The following is a 17,554-nucleotide window of genomic DNA, read 5'->3' as shown; positions in this document are numbered from 1 at the left end:
ACAAAAACGCCCAGTTTTGAAAGGATGGTTGTGTGGATGTTTGTATCCTACTTTTAAATGTTATTTCCGATTAACATCATCTCGCTCAAAGCGCATTTTGTAGCCCAATTGGGCTGTTCCAGGACCTAGTGTCCCTTTAATACATGTTTAATACGTATATTTGTATATGATTTTCATATACATTGTAAATGTATTTACGATGGAAGTGAATACTGGTTCCCGTCAAATTGAGAGTAGTTAAAAATGTGTGTACAGCACGTACTTGTCGATGAGCTATTTTTTTAGAATGGAGATTAATGGAGACGTCTGACAGCGGGCTGGATACGATAGTTCAGATGACAGAGCACGAATACTGTTTTGCAGAAGTTGAAGGTCCAGTTCCTGTTCCAGTCTGTTTTTATGTTCAGTTTGAGGTTGGCTCATGATTACATTTGCTTAATTGAATGAATAATGGCATCACACCTGAGCTGAACAGATCAACCCATGCGGCTTGACAGCAAGTGCAGCAACCTGTTGCAATCTATCAAGCTCACCCACCTTTCACACCCCATGGTCTAATTGTTTTATTGGATAATTTATAACTTGCTACTTGGTCTACATGTATATTGTATGCACCTATCCATGCAAGCCATCAATTGTTAAGTCAAGATGTTAGGGTGAATATGAACATACATACATACATGTATACATAAACAAATTTACTGTTACTTATTGTTAGGACTGTTCCTTTCTTTAAATTCACAGAGTTTGTTTGCCTACCTGAAAGCTGAAAGGCTGTGTTGGTAAATACATGTAAGTACATCAAATTTCCACTTGAAACTGCATATTTTAGCTTGCACGTATGGAGGATTAAAGGTTCATATTATTTTTTTGAATGGGTTAACCCCCCCCCCCCCTGCTGTTTAAAAGGTCACAAACAGTCAAAGTTTCCTTCCACTTCCCCTGGTATACTTTCAACATACCAATGGGTCACTTGACCAATATTGACCCAAGTACCGGTAACAGCATGGCTCAAAATGCATGTTTGCACAGGACATTTTAATTGATTATTTTCATTTGGATTCACTTTTTCGGCCAATAGGTGAAAGGTGAGATTGCTTGTCAATATAGGATGCAAACCAGCAAATAAACTGCCCTAGACCTCATTGTTAGATACCCCCACTTCTGAAGATCAGGAAAAATGCTCACAACTCTCCAAGGTGTTTGAGACACACATCGGATTAAAGCTTAATCCATCATTTTTCATTTTTCTGTTCAATTTTCGGGGAAAAGTCAGATGATTTTCAGGGGGAAAATTCCATCCAGAGATGATCCACTCTAAAAAGTAGTCCTGTTGTTGCCCATCTCCATTTTGAAAAATGATGCCTTTGCTCCATTGCAGAATATCACAATATTAGGGCCCAATTTCATCCGAATTTCACAGAAAAACATTGTACGACCTCGCAGTCCTATAATGCACGGCTGCCACCCATCTTTTTTTATACACCCTCAAGTTTATGGTTCACAAAATACTCTAAAAGGCCTGTAGCAAGAAATTGAGGGCATGTATAACAAATCATGATTTGGCCGGCGTAGGCAATTTTGGGCCTATAATTTACTGGCCTGCACCTACCGGTATACTGTGTTAAAATCATAGCTCCATGGTTAAAATACATGTATTGGAAAGAGCCCTCTTGTGGCAATATACACACCTCCTTTACTGCATGTACTGTACATGTACTCTTGATTAGCCCTGAATTATATCATTTACATGTAGGTTTTTATGTACAAACTTGGTCCAAGTGAAGCATACATGCACAGTATGTACCAGCACATGTTCATGTACATTGTAGTAGCCTTGTGTGTGAATAGATTCCTACTCTTGATATACATTGTACAGTACAAACCCTCCTACACAAAGTGACACAATTTGATAAAGCTTTCCCGATCAAGTGACTGTCTGTAACTGTTAAAAAATCTATGTCCACACAAATACATGAACCCATGTACCAGATATGTTCACGCATGCATAATGTATGAAGGAGCACAAAGACTGGCTGGGCCCTGTTTATGTTAGTTGATTCACTGTCACACATGCTGTGGCTATGGGTGATTGATTATCCAGCTGCAAGGCCCTGCCTGTGTGCTGAATGGTTTTGGCCAAGCAGGGTGTAATTCTACACTGCTGAGTAACTGGCAGTGGCTGATATGACCCCTGTGTGTGTTGATAAGAGCTGTGGGCGCCATTGTATGTTGATTGTAAAACGGCATGTTCCATTACAGTACAGGGAATTGGTGACAATGTGTGGTACTTTAATGATAATCATTAGCAGTGTCATTGTTAGAAATTGTCCATTGATAATTATATGATATGTAACACTATTTCAAAAGAAGTACAGAAGTGAAACAGATCATTAAAAAGGGAACTGTAAATTGTCAGAGAGTGCAAGATTCCTGCTGCTCATCCTTGAAATCAGTGGTACAGACCAGACTGCAGTAAAGGCAGTCATTGCTTCTACTAGCCAGAATTGAAGGCAGTCTTTGTGTCTCGCCCATCTTTTGTGACAGAATTTGAAGAGTTAGAGAGCCAGAAATCTATCTGCAAGCATGGCAGAAATGGCTGAGAATGCTGGTGGTGCACATGAGGCGAAGGAGACCGGGGGAAAAATAGTGGAGATGGCAGGAACTCCAACTTCAAGCGAAGAGCTACATGCAGCACCGCCAGAAAAAAGGATGAGAGTGGAAGGCAACCAAGACCAGCCGTCGACGTCTTACATGTTCATGTCTGGCCTGATTTCGGCTCTGAAAGACAAGCCGGATGGTGAAGAGGAGGAGGAAGACATCATGGACTTCTTCGGTGGTGATGATGATTATGGTGGTGATGGGGATGGTGGTGATGATGAGGATGATGATGATGATGATGGTGAAGAAAAACGCGGGTACATGTATCAGTCAAGTGATGAGGATTCCTCAACAGATGTGGAGCTCCCCTCTGAAGACTTTGTATCACCGAGTATCACCTCATCAGACGATGAAGAAGATAACACGTATTCTTCATCAGGCCCTAGGATCCTTACTGATGACTACTTGCTGTCTGGTCTCATCGCATCGGGAGTTAAAGAACATGGTGCATACCCGCGGAAGAGGGTTCAAAGGCAGAAGCACGAGGGAGTTGACCCAGCCTCCGATGATGACCCGATTGAGCCAGGTCACTATCAGCAGCCTCAGTACCGCAAAGACCGCCGTGGTTGGACCAGGGAACTGACCACAATTCCTGTTCATGAGTTTGAGGGCAGGAAGCCGTACGGTCCAGCCTTTGAGCGTCCGGAGGACGACGACCCTCTGAAGTACTTTCTAAAATTCTTCCCTTTGGATCTGTTCAAGAAGATGGCTCGCTGGACAAACATCAATGGGGGTGCTAATCCACGTTTTGGCAAAAAGACCACGCCCGAGGAGGTCAAAGCGTGGTTTGGCATCAGGATGATTCAGGGCGTTCACAGCAACAGCAACGCCGACGATGACTGGTCAACCAGGGACTCCCTGATGAACCCCAAAATTAAGCGCACTATGATGAAGAACAGGTTCAGTATGCTATCAGAGGTCTTGGCCTGTGCTAATCCCTTCAAAGGGCCGCAGCAGATCAGAGACAAGCAAAATCGCAACTTGTACATGAAAAACCATCCACTGTACCGTCTCCAGCACATCTGGGACACTGTCAACAAGCTCTGCCTTGACAACTACAACCCTTGCAAGGAGCTCACACTTGACGAAGCAACGACCAAGTACAAAGGAGGCAAGTCTGGCGTCAAGCGGTTTTTCTTGCCTCTGAAACCGGGCAGGATAGGGTTTAAAATCCACGCCATCTGCGATCCCAACACTGGATACACCCTTCATATGATGGTTCACAGCGAGTCCAACAAAAACATGAAAGATGTCGTCATGAAAACAATGGACCCCTTTGTAGGTCGGTACCACCAGCTGTATTGCAGCAAGTCATACACTTCACCTGGCCTTGCGTCCGAGCTACTGGAAAAGAGGACATACATGTGCGGTGCTGTGAGACGAGTGTCAAAGGGCCTTCCTGATGACTTCAGCACCAATCCAGTCGTCAACCCCACCCGGTACCGCCACATGGAGATGATGGCCAAAACGCCGCGAGGCACCATCTATTCGCGGCAGAAGGGACAGCAGACTGTGGTCCTATGGCGAGACACCAAGATCCTCACCTTTCTATCCACGTGTCACCAGGGCTTCCGCAACCAGGCAACCGACTTCTTGCCCAGGAACATCCGAGAGAAGGGAGAGAAGAAATCCAGCCAGAAGGAAGTACGAGCTCCTCCCCATGCCATGGACTACAATCAGTTCATTGGAGGTGTTGACAAAGCTGACCAGCTTCGTGGGTACCACACCTGCAGCCGACAGTCCATGGCTTGGTGGAAGAAAATCATGTACTTCCTTGTCGACGTGGCCCGAGTGAACGCCTGGATATGTTACAAGGCAAACGTGAAGGCACAGCCACGCGTCGTTCCCCTCACCCACCGACTCTTTACCGTTGAGATAGCCGAGAAGCTCATCGCTGGCTTCTCTGAGGGCTCCACCCGGTGTCATCAGCAACTTGAGCTCGCCCCAGTTCCGAGCATCAATGGGCCCATCCACCAGTCCATCCGCATGCCCGTGAAAGCTGCCAAGATGTGCGTCCAGTGCCGTCGAAAAGGACGGACAACAACCAAGGGACATCACGTGACCACTCGCTCTGGGTGCACATCCTGTAATATCCATCTCTGCCGTGGAAAATGCTTTCTGGAGTTTCACACTGCTGAATGAACGTACCACTGCCTCATGAAAAAAGGGGGAAAATCCCTCAAAATAGAGGGGAAAAGATAAAAGAAGTCAAATAGTAAGAAGATATCAGAAGAAAAATGAAAAGTTCAGATGTAATTCAAGTTGCATTCTTCTTGCTCTTCCAAAAAAAATCAATATTCAACCTGCATGCTACATTCCTACCAAAAACCTCTCTGTTTTCCCCTTTTTTGGGGGGATGTCTGCAACCTTCCGAAAAAAAGATTTTGTTTTAAGCACAAACAGATCCACTTTGCGAGCAGACTGGCTCATGGTCTGTACATTATCGTTACTGATTGTGGGCTGAGTCCGAGAACCACAGTAGTAATTTAATATAATTTTTTGATTTAGATGTAGATTTTTTTGGTGGATGTTGCATTCAGAAGTGAACAACTCTTGTATTACTAAAAAAAAAATTGCAAATGAGAAAAGGAATCTGTTTTTGGGGGGGATGAAAATCGAACAGAGCATGGGAAAAGCAACTTTAGGTAAGAAAAATTAGAGAAAAGGAAAATGTTTGAAATACACGCAGTGACTTATTTCAGTCAAAACATACCAGTATAATTATCTACTATTTATTTTATTTTTGTACACGTGTATAGCAAAAACACACGTTTAGACAACAAACTTTTAACTTCCACTGAGCAAAAAGTTAATCCTGCCTCCATTTTGAGATGAGAATAAGGGAGGATCATCTCCCTGTCGTGTTTGTGACCAGTATGTTTATTTTCTTTGTGATATTCAGGAATACATAAGTTCAAATTGAAGCGTGCCTGGGGAAACACATTTTGAACATCAGATAGTGAACGTTTCAGATACATGTAGCGTATTTTTAAACAGCAAAAGAATACCGGTACTGCATGTAAAACAGGAGAATTCATACAAACTTTTACTCAAGTGTACATGTAAATTTATAATGCAAAGTTTTGCAAACATTGTGTTTTTTGTAAATAAGCCAACGCTTGGACAGGATCATCAACGTTTTCCTTTTAACATTAGTGGTGGGAGAAATCAAAGATTTCAAAATCCGGTTATACTAAATTTTTCTCAAACCGAATAGGTTATCCGATTTCACCGGAAGTTCCTATGAAGATCACAACCATGCCAACAAAAAGTGAGGAGTCAGGTGTGGAATCTAGTTAAATACATACATACAATCATTAGGCCAAAAAAAAGAATAGTTCTGCTTCCGGTTACCCGACCGACCCTATTTTTAGGCTGCGACCCTAAAAATTTTATCAGCAATTCAAAAAAAAAAAAAAAAAAATTGAATAAATAAAATTAAATCTTGTTGTCTTTTCTGTCTTCACAAAATACCTCTCAACTACCCTTTTGCATCAAAAAATGCTTGTATTTATATGTTTTCTTACTTACATTCGCTTTTTTTCAAAAGAAACCTCCGTTATTTTTACAAATTTGCTTCGGGATATAACTACTTCGCAATTCGATGTCACGGTGACTATAATCACGTGGCGACGACTGGTTCCCGCCGCGCCGCCCAGGGGCCAATTTAGAAGACATGATGAAAATGCGGTAACCAGTCCACAGCTATGCGACCAATAGCGCGCTAGCAGTGCAGGCCAATGTCAACTGGTCGGATTCGACATCGTAAAAATGCCAAGAAAACACCGATGGAGAAAGAACATTTTTGCAAGTTAATTTACAGAATTGATCTAGCTTGTCTGTGTATGTATTTTCTGTGTTCAAGAGTTCATTTTGAGATCGCACTACTCGTATTTGGAGTGATACATGCCGCGTGTTTCCCGAAATTTTTGACCGTAAAAACAGGGCCCAATTTCACGGCGCTGCTAAGCACACGATTTTCTGCTAACAGAGCCTCCGTCTATTTCATGGAGACCGTAAGCATAAGCACAGCAAAAGGCACTCTTACTTCAGAGGAAAAATTTGCTTAACTTAGTGACGTAACAATAGAGATCTCCATGCATGCGCGACCGTTAGCACACAAACGCCGTGAAATAGTGCTTAAGGTTAACAAATTTTTTCGCAAGAACTCGAATGAAAAAATAAATACAGGTTGTACATGCATGAAAATGGTACCATTAGAAAGAGCGAGAGCGCCCCCTTTTGATAACATGTATGTATTTACTCTACCTCGTACATGTACGAGGTTTGGCAATTTTAAGTATGAACATTACCTCGTACATGTACGAGGTTGGCGCTATTGTACTAACAAATGTACCTCGTACATGTACGAGTTTGGCACTGAAAGAGTTAAATGTTGTGGGCCGTATAAAATGCTACATTTATTTAAGTTTATTTATTAAAGTTTGTATAACATTTTCCATTATTTTGTCTTTGCAAAGACATTTCTAATTGAATGGCCCTACTCTGTAATGCATAGTGGAATAGACTCCGTGCACAAGTACCCCCTCAACGGCCACAAATGGAAAGTTAAGGAAGACCATCGGAAGGGACATTCGAATGCATTGCCGATGGTGATCAGCAGTCATGCAAAAGTACTCGCATGCAGTGTTTCTCACCCATTGAGGCCCTTTAAAGCGGTCACAGAGCGCCATCGATTGTTCATGCACGGAGTCCATTAATATCCCCAGCCAGCTCAATTTGGGTGATTCACAATGCAACTGGCCACCAAGAGTTTGCCATGGAGAGTCCATTTTTCAAGTTTACGATCAACAAAACATGGCCCATTTGAATGAGTGTCGGTAGACAACTTGAGCTTATTTGTTATAGATTGGGGCGCAAGCCTTGCCAAAAAAACCCACCATATTGATAAAAAGCAAAGAAAAGGACAAATGAATACCCGAATTATGTATACGCTTACAAAATTATCTCCCAAAATGCATTGGGAAAAATGAACTCTCCGCGGCAAACTCTTGGTGACGCACTGCATTGTGAATTGCCTGTATCGCCCAGACACCCAAGTAACTTAATAATCCAGTTTGGGGGGAAATCTAACCCCCTTGCCTTGTACCTTCTAGCAGAAACTCTAGACTGGGTTGGGCAACAACCTTTTGTGTTTGTGTAATCAGGTTGTCTTAATTTAGCTAACTTTAAAAAACATATATCGTGTACTGCAAGGTCATTTCAAACAGAGGGATCAGTTGACAATGGCTGGCTATTCAAAATCAGTCACCCATTTTATTTTTCTGGTAATGCAGCAATATTGTGTACTGTAAGGATCCCTTGGTGTATGTTTTGTTTTGGGTTGGGCTGTTTTTCCGGCCTGCAAGTTCAACCATCCTTTGTTCAGATTTATACTTTGTCTACTCTGCATGCAGTTGAAATCTGTTTGAAAAAAGGAAAACATGACCAGAAAGTGCTATAATATTTTTAAAAAAAAATTGTTTAGAATACCTGATTGGTTTTGGTGGTTTTTTTTTTTTATTTTTTAACTTGCCTGCACTATTTTCCCCCAATGCTTTTTTTTTTTGCTTGGGTTGTTTGTCTTTCTTGGCAGACAGACAAACAACTGTTTGTTGACCGGTCTGATCAGTCTGTCTGTCCAGTCTGGTGGAAGTGCTGGTTTCTCTGTGTTTGTGATGTTTATTTGATGGTGTCGTATTTTATGATATACATGTACTTCTAAGAGTTATTGATGATAATTATCGATCGTAAGATTTACATGTTTGCAATTCTTAGTGTTTTCCTTTTAGTTTTAACTTTTTGAAACTGAATGTCTTTAGGCTACAGTAACTAAGTTTGCTTTTTCAGTTTGTCATCTTTTTTAGTTTGTCTTGTTTTATTGTCAATTTCAGTGTACTGTCCTTTGAGCTTTGTTGTTTGATTTGATGGCAAATAACTGGTATCTTGTAAAAAAAAAAGAAGAATAATAAACATGGCAACCGTCCAATGAGGGCTTAAAGAATTAAAGAGAACACTCAGCATGCATAAATAATCTCCTCATCTGATTTCTTGATCTGCTGCTGCCCCACCTTCCTTTCCCCCACCCCATTTCCCCATCCCACCCCCCCTCCCTTTTCCAGCCATCCCCCACCCCCACCTCCAGCCCTCCCCCACTCCCACCCCGGCCCATCCTACTCTTCCCCACCCCCACTCTTCGCCTGCCCCCACGCCCACCCTCACCCCCACCGGCCAACCTGATTGTTTCATCTGGAAGGTCTAGCCCAGCGGATTTCTGTGACTAGAATGATAAAATGCCCGATTATACAATGTACACTGACTTCATCCAGGAAGAGCTGTGCACTGTCACACCAGAAAAACACTAGAAGTGCATTTTACATGTGCGACAACATGTACTTGAGTGGTTGGAAGCAAGCCTCCAATGTTTTCATAAAACTTCAACATTGTTCGGAAAGTGTGGACTCTGAGGGCAGACGGGGTCAGGACAAATTCAGGGAAAACATTGACGTAGCCTGTGTCAATACATTTGTGTACTCAAGAGCTGTGTTTGACTTTGCAAAACTTGTGGGGGGGGGGGGGGGGTGTTTAATGGATGAATGTACTCGTGCACAGAACAACAGCACCGTGCACAGAAACATTTGGAGTACACTTTGTTGAGTTCGTTCGAGGGTCGAGTCAAAAGTAGTGAAATCGTTTAAACTTTTGTAATGCACTTCCTTGAAATTATCCTTAAATATTATTTTTAAAAATGTGTACCTAAAGCCATGTGCCCATTGGACTTTTTTTGGGTTAACTACCACGACTTTCCTGTAGAATGACAAAATTAAGTCCAATGGGGACGGAGGGACAGATGGTAAACTAACCCGCTTGTCAATGTACTGCGACCGTGATGTAAAACTACCAGGCCGAATGTCGCCGCGGAAAATTTCTGCTGAAAAGTCAAATGGAAACAGTATTGGTAGGCACGAACTAGAAGAGTACGTAACGGTACGCACCGTCTTGATAATGAAGGTCATTTTCCCCATTCCACACTATCGGTCAAGTAGCTGACTATTTTAGCGTGCGAAAATTATCCACCAAGGTAAAAGGTTATTGTGCACAGTGCCCGCAATATGTGACATTCTACGGCGAGTAAACGTTCTGTCGGTGTCCAGATGGGAACGTGTGGTAGACTCGTGCGAAGGAATGTCGTGGAAAGTTTCTGCACGGCCGCAGAGGAAAAAGTCCAATGGAAACATGGCTTAAGACTACCCATTCCTATTGGTTGAGAACCTGTTATGTGGGTGGTTTGAAACTGCTGATAAAATAAGGCTGGTTTTAAGCACTTTATTCCTGCACCGCTGTGTTCTGCACCACATCACGCAGTATGCGCAGCGAGCATGCGAATCTCTACAAAATGTTCCTCAGTGCGGCACATAGACGTGGCCATAGGGGTGTAAAAAAGACATGAGGTAAAATTGTTGAACAAAAATTGTTGGAAAATTATGAGTATTGTTATTTTTTTTTCTTTCTTTCAAATACTGAAAGAAAATCCCTTTTTTTTACTTTACAAATTTCTCAAAGTGGAGGTCGTCGGAGTAAAACTGGCATGGGGCGTGGTTGCAGATAAAAGTCCTTGCCTTCGGCTTGGGCAAATTGCCAAGGGCCCCTAGCACATAGTTATTCTCGTATTGACGCTTCTATGCAAACATACATTCTGTGCCAAGTTGTCCTTGCAGTCAAAATCAATCAAGTGACTGTTTTCAACCCTCAAGAGTTCCCAGCCCACATAAAGCAGGATTGACTGCCTTGGACTGCTTGATACAGCTATGCTTTGACTCCAGGACAGTGATAAAACAGCTGTGACCACAACTTGTCTGCTTTGAAGGTTGACCCAGTTTGACAAGACAAGGTATTTGCTGAACATATGATCTGACTGCTGGTGACTAGCCTTTGTTAAAAGTACACATGTATAGCTGCGGAAGTGGAAGTGAATTTTGACTGTATGTGACTGCTTAAATAGCTGGAAAGTTAATAAGTTTCTATAATGTACAATGTACATCCAAAAATTGCACTGCCAGTCTGCCAAAATGTTTTGTAAATAACTTGTTTTTGTAGAACACAATGAATGGAAAGAATGCATCAACGACCCCAAACCAATTAAGAAAAACCACCACCCAATTTGGAAAACTTTAAAATATGACCACCATTAAAATAAATGATGGATTACACCACAGCTTAACAATTTTTTTTTTGGTTGCCACATGAAAATTACCTGGCAGGAAATTCGCCCATATAAATCACTCGAATTTGGGGTCGTCGGAGTAAACATGTGCCAAGATCAAAACAGCTTGGTTTTGTCGCGTGCTGTAAATCCTGCATATTTTTGTCACCCCTTTTTCCTTTTGCTTCCACTTTGGCATCGGTTATAAAGAATTCATCACCTGTGCTACCCAGCACGTTTCCTATCACACTCCCGGGATCTGACTTTCATTCCATCAGTATAAGGCTGGTTGGCTCTCTCGGAGCGAACAAACCCGGACTTTAGCCTTTCACCCCGTGAAACCCAGTTTCTGGTTGTGCCAAATGTTTTATATTCTCTCTCCTCCCCTGGTGTGTTTGAGTTTTATGCTAGTTTGGGGACTGCACTGATATCCTTCTCAAATTCTGCAGTGATCAGCAAAGCCATCGCTACAAAGTTGAATACATCAGTGCTGCAATTTAAGGACTATAATTTCGTTAGGATTTCTAGCAAAACAGACTTCTGTAAGTCATGAAGTTGGTCCGTCCGATTTGGGTGAAAATGAATTGGGAATAGGTTTGAAATGCCTTCAGGTCTGCTTTTCTTGTTAAATGTTGGCTCTGCCTAGAGTTTGCGAATGTGTGGCGTTAAGAGTGCCTTGTTGTAAGTTGTATGTTTTTAAATGCAGCTTTGTTAACTAGCATTGCACTTAGCTTGTGCATGATGTGATTCATTCCAAATTCAAAACAATCCAATGGGCTCCGTGCACAAGTACCCCCTCAACGGCAAAAAAGTTGGGGGAGATCACTGGGAGAGACATTCGAACACACTGCCGACGACACCTGCATGATGCTCACGCTCTAAGCCACGATGGCTTTATGCACATTCAGAATTAAGTCGTACTATGCACATTCAGAATTAAGTCATACGCGCCATACCCATACAAACCATACGCCTGCCATAAGCGTGCGAACGCGCAAGCGAAAGTGGTAAACAAGCGCCCTAACTTTAATCGCGCACGGAGCCCGGCCATAGCAATCCTTGTATTGCATTCGTTATGTGATGTTGGATTGTGACAAGCTATTCCCGGATCTCGGAAATGTAAGACTTGCATCGAAATTCACATCTTGACTCTGTCCATTCTGGGTGCTGAGGTCATGTCATACTCACTCTTAGTGTTATTCTTCAAACTTTATGATTATTATTAATCATTTCTGGTAATGAAACCGAGGATTCCTCGAAAGCACCCTGGGCACTGTAGCTCGCAAGCCTGAAGAAACCTGTGGAGAGAAGACAATGAGAAGAAGTTACAGTTTTAGAGGTGGGAGGAAAAGCCCAGAAGAATATTCTGGGGAAAACCCACGGAATCAGGTAGGGACTGAAAACCCAATCCACATATTGGCCCAGGCGGGATTCGAACCCGGGTCACAGTAGTGGAAGGCAAGGAAAGTACCGCTACGCCAACCTGACTCGCCAAACTTATAGTAGTCCTACCACTTTTTTGCCATGAATAGACCTCAGAAGTGAGTTTTATCCCAGTTCCGCTGTCAGTCTCGCCACTTAAACATCCATTACCTTTGGTCAATCAGATAACATAACCTTTTTATAAAAAAGGCACAATCAGATAACATGTCTTTTTATAAAAAGACACCAGTCGGAGACCCACAGTGGGTCACCAAAGTCTCCCAAGTTCTGCGCCCCTGCTGGGCCTTTTTGACCCCCATTGAACCCATGGGATGTGGCTGTATACTGCCCCACATCTGAGGGGACAATAGGATTGCCTTGACCCTCTGACATAGGCAGGCAAGGGGTAGGTACCTGGATTCCTCGGTATCACTTGGGAATGCCTCAGGGGGAAAATAATAATAATAAAAGTTTGGAATCCAAAGTTATAGGCAATATACCGCAGATTTAATGTCAAGAATGAAGTGTTGGTCTCTAGTGTGCGGACATAATTGCTCAGGCTTGACTTCGACTCAGACAAGTCTTGTAAAAGCTGATTTGGGTGAGAAAGATCTGCAATTGCATCGCACTATTCAAACTCATTGGTTATCTCCCTTGAAATCTCAGTAAGCAGTTCCCTCAGGCCTCAGTGGCCAGACTTAATAGTTGAACACTGTGATATGATAAAGTTGTGTTTTTTTTAAGGCTTTGTAATAACCATGGGGAAAGCATTTTAAGATATTTTCTTAGTTGTTAGAATTTCCCCATCTTACAATGGTTATCAGCAAGGATTACGTGCACATACTACCGATACTGAGATATGCACCATATAAAGGTTGCAGGACTTGAATCAGTGACTCGTATGATCCTCTTACTTCTTTTGGCCCAAAGCTGACCTAAGTGCCTCAGTTATTGAATTTATATAAAACCAAATTAGATATAAAAACATACATGTCTCCATATGGCGCCTAGAGGTAGTTTCTTTCATTAGAAAAACCATCGCATATAAACTCGGCATAACTTGATCTGTTTCGCAGCCCAAACACAGAACCTTATCCGCTGATCTCTCTACTGCAGCCTCAAGCCATAGTTGGTTTCTACCAATATGACCATATCGTCATGTACCTTCCCCATTTTAATTTTGTCAAGTAGCCAAACCTTAATACCACTCTCATCAGGTTACCCTGGTATTATTACCCCAGCCAGTTGGCAACTTGGAGGGATCCAAAGTATCAATGTGACTTGATCAAGTCTAGTCTGAACTAGTATACCAAGTGTCAAAGTAAAGTCAAGCCCACACAGCCAGCTGCGGGGATTCGTGTCAAAGTGACTTGTCATAGTCAACTGGAGAGATGAAATTTCCAAAGTGACTGATCAAAGTCGAGCCATAGGGACAGCACAAGGTATGACAAGTATCAAAGTGACTGGATACAAGTCTAGCTATAAACAAAAATTGCGCTTTGATGCATTTGAAGTGGCGGGGTGAGTAGAGCATTGGTCGGCTGCAGGGAGAAAATTGTCAGACTGGTGACAAGTCTAGCATAAAGCTTGAGAGATGTCAAATTGAGTAGAAGTGTAGCCACAGTCACCTGAGTGCATTTCAAACAGTGGCTTAGCCTGGATTTGTCAGGGGAGGGGGACACCAGCATGTTATGGGGTGGCACCAAGGGCGGACCCTCAACAAATTTTCCCCAAATTCCTAGGTTTTGCAAATTCGAAGGGGGGGGGGGGGTTCAAGGGAATTAAGGGGATAGAATCGATTAAAAAATAGTCAACTTAACTCCTCTTCTGTTTCATTAAAGGGAAAATACAACATTTGCAAACATCAAAAAATAAAACTACCAAATCATTTTGAAATACCTTGCTGGAATGTTAGTGAATGACAGTGTAAAGCATCCTGTAAAATCATGGCAGCTGGTATACTGTCATTTTCAAGAAAAGAGGTATTTTTGTATCAATTTCCAACGCTGGTCGGCCGACCAGCGTTGGAAAAAAATTGGCTTTTTTTCAAATACTGGCCCCAATTGACCATCGCACTTGTTTGCAATCGATTACACACCTATGAACGGGTACAAGCCAGCTAGACTGGTTCCCTGACCTTACGATTCCCCAATGTATGTAAACTGCTCTGTTTCTTCTTATATGGAGTCAGGGAACCAGACTACAGGAAAATGATTGTTTTTCTTGGTTTTTATAGCATTTTTTAACCCAAAACCTCAAAAAAGTCAGTGTAACTATAATATACCGGTATTTCCAACCCCCCAATTCCATCCATTTCTGAAAATTACAGCAAAAGCAAATGATGTATATTCCCTTTAATACAAAATATAAACTTTACAAAGACACTTCCTTAGCAAGCGGGAACTTTAAGGGTTTTTGGTGCGGGGGGGGGGGGGGGGGGGGACTGGGAATTTGGGGAGGGGAGGTGCTTGGCTACGCCACTGTGACTTGTAAAAGGAAAGCCTATAGCCAGTTATAGTTGCGTGGATGTAAATTACCAAAGTAACTGGATACAAGTCTAGCATGTCAAAGTCGGTTGTCTAGCCACAGCCAGCTGGAGTGATGCCAAGTCGGTGAGTCTGTCTGCGCTGCAGGGCTGGCAGCCCCACAGTTTGTTGTTGCTAGTGCTCCGTCTTGTCAGGGCTTTGTTGATGTTGCTGCTCAAGTGCAGCCAGACGAGCACAGCATTCGGAGAAAATCGCTTTCATCAGTGCGCCCACATCACACGTGAATACAGGCAGTGGGTTTTAGGAACTCTGTTTCTGCATTGCTGGTACTTTTCTAGTTTTCTTCACATTGTTGCAAATTTAGCTTTTGAATGATGTCTTCTGTTAGTGTTAATTAGGTTCATACATGGTGTATAGGTGAGTGCGGATATCATGTTATCAGGGAGCTATTTACTTTAATACCTTGTCTAGTTCCCAGACCTATTGTCTTAAAACTCAATAGTTCTTGAGTCTGGATTTCTGAATGTTAACTCATCGCAACCAGTGAAAACTAGCCTGCAAATGAATAGATGCTTTCATAGGCTGACGTAATCCCACCCGCAAATACCCAAGTGTTCGTATTACATGTATATCGAATGTAGTATTACAAATTTGTATTGTATTGCCAGAAATGATAAATTGCATTTAATTATTTATTAAGTGTGTACTTTGGTCGTCTAGGTACAGAGGCCCGGTATCTTATTAAATCAATGATTTAAAGAATGATATTGGTTGTCGACTGTACTGCTACTGTGCTTGGGAGATGCGACACTAAATTGTATGTACTGTACATGTAGAGATGTGGTACATGTAGATTCTAAGGAAATTAGAGATGACTTTGACAGTTTGAGCAGAACTCCATACACTGTGTGCACAAGTTAGTGTGAAGACCTGACAGCAGAGATTTACATTGAGTCTATTATCGGGCTGTACGTTGTCGACGTGCAATTTTGTGATGCATTAGACTCGGACCCAAAGTTCATGCTGTGTGGCTGTCATATGATGCATCCATAGTGCAAGTGCAAGTACTTTGTCGTCTTTGCGCCATGCTAGAAGTTTCATAACCCGACTAAGTGAACACAGGTCGTGGTTGGGCCCATATTTCACCGATGCAGTTTCTTAGACGCGGTACGCTGACTTACATGTACAATGTAGCTCTACCTTTTTGCACAATGGTACCAGGTACATGCACACTGTAAACTGGGGCATCTCTTCCATGCACACACATTTTTATGCTCCCCCTGAATGACAATCAATCACCAATTGCACACAGTTCCTGTATCTGATTTGACAGATGATTGGTCTTGATTTGTTTTCTTGCCCTGCAGATATGCGAGTTCGGAGGCAGAGCTGTTGAGGCACTAGACTGATGTCCTCCACTCTAATTCCCTGATCCTGTGATACTAGCAGACAGTGGTCAGCCACAGCTGGTACTTCAAGTACGTTGTAAGTAGAAAAATGACTCTCTTTTAGTCTTTATTTTTTCCCCAACAAATTGTTTGAAAGCCAATTTCGGTTATCATTGGGTGTTGGAGTATAAAAGTTATACATGTATGTACATGTAAATACTATCCACATAGTTGTAGTTTGGACCATTGGCCTAAACAAGTTACTATTCCTTTTGAGTAAGCCCAATTCTTACCTCGAGAAATTCCTGTTGCTTATTGTACATGTAATTGTTCTTGACATATGCTGCAATGAGGTCTTTCCTTGCAGAGAAGCCCATAATTTGCACAAGAAAAACACCTTTTCTATCGTCTTTTTTTCCCCACTACAAATGAACTGTATTGCTTTCTTTAGAGGCTAATACTAAAATGACCATTTTCCTCTTGCTTTTCTCCAAAACAGTTTGTGGATAATTGTATGTTTTCCTTTCACAAAATTGGCACCTGAAAGTGATTATGGTGCAATTCTGAGACAGTCGAGTTTCGTGTTTTTTTTTCCTTTTTCACTGCAAGATTGATTTTTATTGGGGTACTGAGGTCACATAGAGTTTAACACACTGTACAAGTGTAACCTGTACATTTTACTGAATCTCAGAGGAAAGAAAGTTCATATTAGATTGATGTTGACTGTTGCAATATGTTTTGTTACCGTACCTGTTTTGTTACCGTTATCGTGCCATGTCTTTAAATGGCTGATTCATGATATATTGATATATTTCCAACTTTACATTGTGTTGTTCAACTGTTTACGCTGCCAGGCACGTTCTGTTTGATACATTTGTCTCTTGCAGACATTTGTGATGCGATCAAGCTACCGGTACATGAGTCGTTTGTCGGGAATTTTCATTTGGAGATACAGGCCAAAATAGGGCCACTTCATCACATCACTTCATCACATTTCTTGGTGTTCCGATTTCCATAATTTTTTAACTAAAGATGGTATCAGGATGCAGTTTTCACAGCAGTAATGCTGAGATTGTGCTCTTTTCAAATCTGTAATAAACCAAATTTTGACCGGGGTCGACAAACGACTCATTTAGCTTGATCGCATCACATTTGGGTTTTGCATTCTTGGATGAAAACTGGTTGCAGGGCCTTGTGGGCTCAGTAGCTCATCATCATCATCATCATCATGGTGACGTCTGTGCGCGAGCAGCGCACAGGCATTGCTTAGTGGCTGCATAATAACATATTAATTGTTCGTTTCTACTGTTGAGCTTGGTGTAGTTGAGTCAGGTCTGTACCAACCATCCTCATGTACACTGTAAGTAGGGGGGGGGGCCTGTTGGAGGACACAG

The 17,554-nt window shown here is 42.2% G+C and overlaps 1 protein-coding gene across 5 annotated transcripts in view; it reads left to right on the top strand.

Annotated features, from left to right (window-relative positions):
* Positions 1–743: 743 nt before the first annotated feature.
* LOC119746421 (piggyBac transposable element-derived protein 4-like) overlaps positions 744–17,554 on the top strand; it is a 34,800-nt gene continuing 17,989 nt past the window's right edge. The window contains exons 1-2 of one of the 5 annotated variants that reach the window (XR_005273741.1): positions 744–792; positions 16,140–16,250. Coding sequence is in view for 1 of the 5 variants with exons in the window: in XM_038223379.1 (XP_038079307.1) it covers positions 2,587–4,803 (2,217 nt within the window). In the remaining 4 variants the exon portion in view is untranslated. The other 4 variants (XR_005273744.1, XM_038223379.1, XR_005273743.1 and 1 more) reach the window with 4 other exon arrangements.

Source organism: Patiria miniata, unplaced genomic scaffold, assembly GCF_015706575.1.
Source record: "Patiria miniata isolate m_02_andy unplaced genomic scaffold, ASM1570657v1 HiC_scaffold_7, whole genome shotgun sequence".
In the NCBI taxonomy this organism is placed as follows: Eukaryota; Metazoa; Echinodermata; class Asteroidea; order Valvatida; family Asterinidae; genus Patiria; species Patiria miniata.
The sequence above is the reverse complement of the archived record's forward strand: the minus strand, read 5'-3'. Positions and strand labels throughout refer to the sequence as shown.